The following is a 6,415-nucleotide window of genomic DNA, read 5'->3' on the forward strand; positions in this document are numbered from 1 at the left end:
AAAGAAAAGAAATATTCTTTTTGCGATGGACTAAAAAAGAAAGTAAGAAAAACATTTTGAAACGGGGGTAGTATTATAAAACACAACTGATGATGCATCTCGTTTTCCAATTGGCATGCCAAATAATTCCATCTTTCACCTCATAAGCAACTGCTCTGAAAGATTGAAACCTTTAATGAAAATTGAATATCAAACATAGAAAACACGAAAAGGATAACAATAAAGTAAAAATATCAACAAAAATTACACTAAAACGGAAAAAATCACAAAACAATGAGAAAAAAAACTCTAACACTAAAATACAACTAACATACATCGAATCTACCATAAAAGGACGGGGAATAATGTGTTTACCTTAAAAGAAGTAGATTTGCTCTCAAAGGAACGCAACAATTTCAAGATTCTCTTTCACTTTCTAGCCGACATAGTGTTTTTGGGTAGTTGAGTGAAATGATCAGGTTGGTTTAGGGACGATGTGTTTTGGGTATTTAGGGTAGGTGAATTAGTGTGTGGGTCTGGTCAAAAAAATTAGGGCAGGTCCGTGTCTTTGTGACATGCTGACTGGATGCCCAAGTGGCCTCATTAATTAACGTGGAAAGCCACCATTGGGCAGCCGTTAGGGGTGGGGGCAAGGGAGAATACTTTATTAATGGTGGGGACACTGGTGGAGAGTATAAGTTGCTAGGGGCAAATTTAAACGTTTCCTCAAAGTACAGGGGTAAATTTGGCCCTTTCCCTTAACTTTATAACCCTTGTCTCCAATGATTAGCATGTGTAGCAGTGTAGGGCATCGAGGCTTAGCGGAGCCAAGATTTTTAGTTTATGAGTTGTGAATCACAATCTTTTTTGTTTATTGGGTTCTGGATAAATTATTTATACATATTCAATAATTTTTTTAATATAAATGCAGGGTTTGAGCCAAAGCTACCTATAGCTTTAAGGCTGGCTCCGTCCTTGTCATGATTGAAAAAGCATACTTACTGACCCTATTCCAGAGTCAAATTCAAGATATGAAGTTAGCGGATTCAGGATGAGTGTGATATTTTTATATGCATGCATTTTAACTTTTCTCCGATCTGTATACATTGTTCGAGCCAAAAGCAATGAGTTCGGTTCAATCTACAAAACCCGTCCCAAGCCCTATTAAAATTTCTTTGAAGGATGCCTCATGGTTTCATCTCTAAGACCAAATTTGTGGAAGTTAATAGAAATTTATTGTTTTAAGTCTTCTTCATGATCGTTAGTATTTCACAACTTTTATGATTGTTTGCTTATCTATCTATAAGTTTTGGTGCTTCCTTTTTAGAAAAGCTTCAACCTTTTTGAATTTATGCTTTCCTTTGAGTGTGTGCTCGTCGTTTAGACCATGTGTGAGATTTCTCCTCATTGCAGTCACCTCCGGGGTTCTTCACATGTTGGTATCACTTCAACAATAATTTAGAGGCTAAATTATTGAGTAATGGATTGATTAGCATGAATATAGTCCATTCATAATGTCCTAAAAAAGTTGAACCCGGTCTCCCTACCAAAAAACTTTTTGGGATGCCAATTCTCTGTCACAATCAATATACATCATTTTGTGAAGGATCTCTATTATATATGTGATATGTCCTAGGAAATTTGGATGACTAAATCATACATCTTCTGTTCTTCAAGCATTCTAGCTGTTACTCTATAATGGAAATTTCAACTGAAGATAAAAGAAAGCATAACATCAATAAGGAGCTTTACTGTGCATTGATGAAGCAAGAACAAAATGAAGTTATACAACTCTGTCAAAAACTCCAAGAGGGGCCATTGCATATATTAACCGTGCACGATGACACAGTTCTCCATGTGGCTGCCTACTCTAAACAAAAAGATTTGGTTCTCTGTTTACTTAAAGAGTTGGAAACGCGATTTCCTGAGTTTCCTCTAGATGGACTAAAGCATCGCAATGATATGGGGGATACCATTCTTCATGACATAGCCACTTTTGACGGATTAGATTCAGCTGCAAAGGTAATATTGGATAGAGCACCTGATTTACTTCGTATGCGCAATAAGGGTGGAGAGACTGCTTTATTTCGTGCTGTTCGTTATGGGAAAGCAGTGATGTTTGATTTTCTTGATGAACAAGTGAATCAACGTTTTGATGATGATGAGAGAGAGGCTTGTTATTATAAGCTTGGTGGAGCCACAATTCTTCATGCTGCTGTGCGCTCTGAGCACTTTGGTAAGTTTTAAAATCCCGTAGGACCTTCCCTTTTCTTTGATCAATGGGTCCTCAAACCTATTTTATCGTCCTAAGCAGGCCAGAGCTATATAGTCCGAGAGGGGTTTAATTACCCTTTTTCCAGAAATATAAGTTGTTGAATTCCGTTGACATAACTTTTACTGTAGTAGCAAAGGCGCCACAAAAATTGCTTTAGGTAGCAGGTTTGAATCCCAAATGTGGAGTTCTTGAATTTTAATGAATCCACCTTTTCGATTCTTGGCTTTACCACTAGTGTCTGCATTTTAGGACTTGTTGCTTCTTCTATATTGTAGGTCATGCCTTAACCTTGTTAAAAAGCGGAGTAGGCTATATGCTGGCATATCTTTTACGATTTTGCTTCTTTTTTTTTTTTCTTCCCAGCTGAGGCTTGGTTCAATTTGCTGGTGGTCAAATGCTGAGTTACTTTTATCTTACAGGTTTGGCCCTGTTGATTGCAAAAAAGTATGATTATTTGGTCAATGAACGAGATGCAGATGGAATGACTGCTCTTCAACTTCTTGCATGCAACCGACAAGCATTTGGAAGTGGAGAGAAGTATAGTTTTATCAAGAGATCCATTTACACCCGTACGATACTCTACTTGCTACACTCTGCGTATTCTAAATTTTTACACAGCTAGGGATGATTTGTACTGATGGAATACTTGGACTCCACCTAGTGGTTGATTATTTAGAGATACCATAGCTTGTTCTACTTTTCATCTTAGAAGTATCGGATTAAATAAATAAATAAATAAATATAATGATGCATTCAACTTTAAGTTCTTTCCATATTTGGGATTAAGTTTTATCAGTTTCATTATCTGAATTGATTTAACAAGAATTTAGTTTAATTAGTAGACTCTACATGACTACATTGCTATGGTACTTGTGATGTTTTTTTCACCATTTTCCTAAGATGAGGTGTCTTCCATGCTGTAAGATCTTTCAAATATCATGTTTAACGAATCGCATATCTACTACCCTGGTGTTAATCGTAAATATCATTTCATTTTCTTGATATTAGTGAAAATATGGTTAATTAGTTAGGCATTGTTACTTGAAAAATTGTGTTGGATATTTGCAGGTCTTTCAACTGAACATAAGGCTACAGAGAGTGAAGGTAAAACTCCATATACCCTATATAAGAACCTTAGAACATCGCCTTTTATGTTTCTTATGGAATAACAAGGCATTCATCTCTTTAGTGGCGGATCTAGGACTGGTTTTGTAGGTTCAAATGTGTCATTGCTTTTTTGCTAAAACTGTGTATACATATATATAAAAAAAAATAATAAAAAAAAAGAATCATAACCGTTATATGTAATAAGACCATGCTCATTTTAAACCTACTGGCTCTAGATAATGGATTTGTCTCTAGCAATTATTTCACTGATCAGCAACATAAAAAACCAAACTGACACACACTGTACTTCTTTCAGTCTATTTCACGTCGCCGAGAAGCACCTTATCAACTTCACTCATCAAATCTTTTCTTTTTTCTTTTTCCTTCGGAAGCTCAAAATTGTTATAGAGTGCCTTTGGTGGAGTCTATGCGTAAGCAAAAGCAGAGATATGAACAAGTTCTTGAACTTGCCAAGTTCTTAATAGCAAAGGATACTTCTTGGGAGTATTCAGAGTCTGCATTAAATCAGGTCGAACCTCGATCCCACAAATATAGACTAATGTCAGATGTTTCAAAATGCCATGAAAAAGAGGAACAAGATGTGGTTGCACAAGCAGGACAAGCTGTTACAAAAGTTGCTGAGTCACCTTTGATATTAGCAACCAAATCAGGTTGCACAGAAATTGTAGATGAGATACTGAAAACATATCCTCAAGCTGTGGAATATGTTGACAGTGAAGGTCGTAATGTTTTGCACGTCGCGATCAAGTACCGCCAGATGCAAATCTTTGACATAGTTGAGAAAATGGGAATGCCAATGAGGAGACTCAAGAGAAAAATCACTCATCAGGGAAATTCCATACTGCACATGGTTGGTGTAAAAGAGGAAAGTGAAATTGCAGATATGAGAAGCCCTGCACTGCTATTGCAAGAGAATTTGCTCTTGTTTGAGGTAAGCTCGATACTTGATTCCACCTTGTAAGATGATCATTAAGTCATTTAATTTAAGTTTACTGGCATGTTAAATTCTGTAAATCGTCTCATTTGGTAACTTAAGTTGCTAGAACATTTTTCTTTTTGGCTTAACACATTGGAAGCCCCATACCTTAAACTTGGCAGTAAATGTCATTTGGACACTTTAACTATGGTTTGTTCCAATTGAGCACCTGGACACATGGTAAAATGTTCTCTTATTAGAAACTCTAAGTTCAAATTTTGGAAAAACGTTTGCATGTGTTTTCAAGTGCTCATTACGTAGATAAGTTAATAAATTAAAATATGTCACCACCTTTAGTTATACACATTAACCTCAATTAGCCGTAAAGCCTCAGGCTCATTCCAATTGAGGCTGATATGCATAATTAAAGGAGAAGACATATTTTATGTGGTTAACTAACTATCTAATAGACACTTCAGAACATGCGCAAAATTTCAAAATTTAAACCAAAAGTGTCTAATAGGAACACTTTACCAAATATATAGGTGCTCAATTGGAACAAGCTATAGTTCGAGTGTCTTAATGAAATTACTGACAGGTTTAAGGAGTTGTCGATGTATTGAGGTTTGTTGTCGATGTATTGAGGTTTTCTTTTTTCTATTATGCCTTTCATGTCGATTCAGATTCTTTTTTGCATGGGACAAATCTTCTAGTGATAGGTGACATTGAGACTAACACTCAGGGCATTTTGTCTGCACTAATATCATATTGAATAGCATGAACTACTTTATTCTTATTAGAAAAGGGACACTTTTATTTCATTAGTTATGTCTTAGCATGGTATATGACTAAGTAGTTTTGATGTCCCTGCAGCGTGTGAAAAGCGTCTGTTCAGCTGATTTTTTCGAAATTATTAACGAAGATGGCAAGACGGCGGAAGAGTTATTCACTAAAGCAAATGCTACACTTCGTTCAGAAGCAAAAGACTGGCTGAAACGCACTGCTGAGAACTGTACAATAGTTGTTGTGCTCATAGCAACAGTGGCTTTTGCAGCAGCCTATACTATTCCAGGTGGTCCAAATCAAAGCACTGGTTATCCCGTCCTCTTGGATCAGCCATTCTTCGTGATTTTCACCATTGGAGATGTGCTTTCCATTACCTTTGCTTTGACCTCAATGATCACCTTTCTCTCAATTCTTACCTCTTCATTTCTGATGCATGAATTCAGGCGGTCACTTCCTCAGAAATTAATTCTGGGAGTTACCCTCTTGATTCTTTCTGTGTCGATGATGATGTTAGCATTTGCGTCGACTATAATCTTGATGATTCACTATAAGGAAAGGTGGACAAAAATTGCTTTATCTTCCATGGCATTCCTACCCGTGACCATTTTTGCAGTTTCATATTTTCCTCTGTATGTGTCATTATGGAAGAACTTCAACTACTCATTAAGGAAATTAGCCAGGGCTTTTCCTAGGTGCAAGACTACATCAGGAAGGCCACGCGATTCCCCTTTGCCAAGCTCTTCCAGTCTCCACGAGTCTGAATCTACTAAATTTGGCATTTCCACATCCTATTATTAGTAACTGAATATGTGATAGTTGCTCTGTTTGTGAGATAAAGGAGACTTATGTCCACCCAAGAGTCTTCACAGTAGTTTTTGTATCCTTGAAATGTATTATAGTAGTAGGGGTGTGTGCCCATTGAATGTATGTTTAACTCCTCAATTGTTGAAGCATATGTGATAGTTATCAAGTTTATTATCTATGCCAAACTCATTTTTATTTGGCTTTCTTGGAACTTACTATGCTTTCTAAAGTGAGTTGCATTTTCTAAACTATGAACCTCGAATGTTGCATATAACGATCTGCAACCTGATTTTTACTTCAAATTTCTATACTTACGATGATCGTATAATAAATGAGGGGAAAATGCACATTAATTACATGTTCTTCATAATATTCGTCTCTTCATCGCTGATCTCTTTGGCGACATTTGGTTCTTCATCAGCATCTTCATTTTTAGGGCTTGCAAATAGCATCCAGTTCCCCTCTTCGATAACAAGGAAATTGGGGCAGATCATTCTGCCCGAGCATTGAACTCAAAACCTATACAG

General features: G+C 36.6%; 2 protein-coding genes across 2 annotated transcripts; both read left to right on the top strand.

Annotated features, from left to right (window-relative positions):
- The first annotated feature begins 1,472 nt into the window (after window positions 1-1,472).
- On the top strand, window positions 1,473-3,423 carry LOC132045909 (uncharacterized). Its single transcript, XM_059436477.1, has 3 exons — window positions 1,473-2,215; window positions 2,674-2,823; window positions 3,323-3,423. The coding sequence occupies exons 1-3, from the start codon at window positions 1,678-1,680 to the stop codon at window positions 3,421-3,423; spliced, it is 789 nt and encodes a 262-aa protein (XP_059292460.1). The 5' UTR covers window positions 1,473-1,677.
- A 275-nt stretch (window positions 3,424-3,698) lies between these two features.
- On the top strand, window positions 3,699-6,099 carry LOC132045910 (ankyrin repeat-containing protein At5g02620-like). Its single transcript, XM_059436478.1, has 2 exons — window positions 3,699-4,313; window positions 5,172-6,099. The coding sequence occupies exons 1-2, from the start codon at window positions 3,789-3,791 to the stop codon at window positions 5,880-5,882; spliced, it is 1,236 nt and encodes a 411-aa protein (XP_059292461.1). The 5' UTR covers window positions 3,699-3,788; the 3' UTR covers window positions 5,883-6,099.
- The last annotated feature ends 316 nt before the right edge of the window (window positions 6,100-6,415 follow it).

The sequence above is a fragment of the Lycium ferocissimum genome, unplaced genomic scaffold, assembly GCF_029784015.1.
Source record: "Lycium ferocissimum isolate CSIRO_LF1 unplaced genomic scaffold, AGI_CSIRO_Lferr_CH_V1 ctg8534, whole genome shotgun sequence".
NCBI lineage: Eukaryota > Viridiplantae > Streptophyta > Magnoliopsida > Solanales > Solanaceae > Lycium > Lycium ferocissimum.

Bases quoted from the DNA above. Each gene is read 5' to 3' on its own strand.
- LOC132045909 (XM_059436477.1), top strand. From the start codon at position 1,678: ATGGAAATTTCAACTGAAGATAAAAGAAAGCATAACATCAATAAGGAG. The intron at 2,216-2,673 runs GTAAGTTTTAAA...TTTATCTTACAG, and splicing joins TGTGCGCTCTGAGCACTTTG to GTTTGGCCCTGTTGATTGCA. The intron at 2,824-3,322 runs GTACGATACTCT...GGATATTTGCAG, and splicing joins CAAGAGATCCATTTACACCC to GTCTTTCAACTGAACATAAG.
- LOC132045910 (XM_059436478.1), top strand. From the start codon at position 3,789: ATGCGTAAGCAAAAGCAGAGATATGAACAAGTTCTTGAACTTGCCAAG. The intron at 4,314-5,171 runs GTAAGCTCGATA...ATGTCCCTGCAG, and splicing joins AGAATTTGCTCTTGTTTGAG to CGTGTGAAAAGCGTCTGTTC.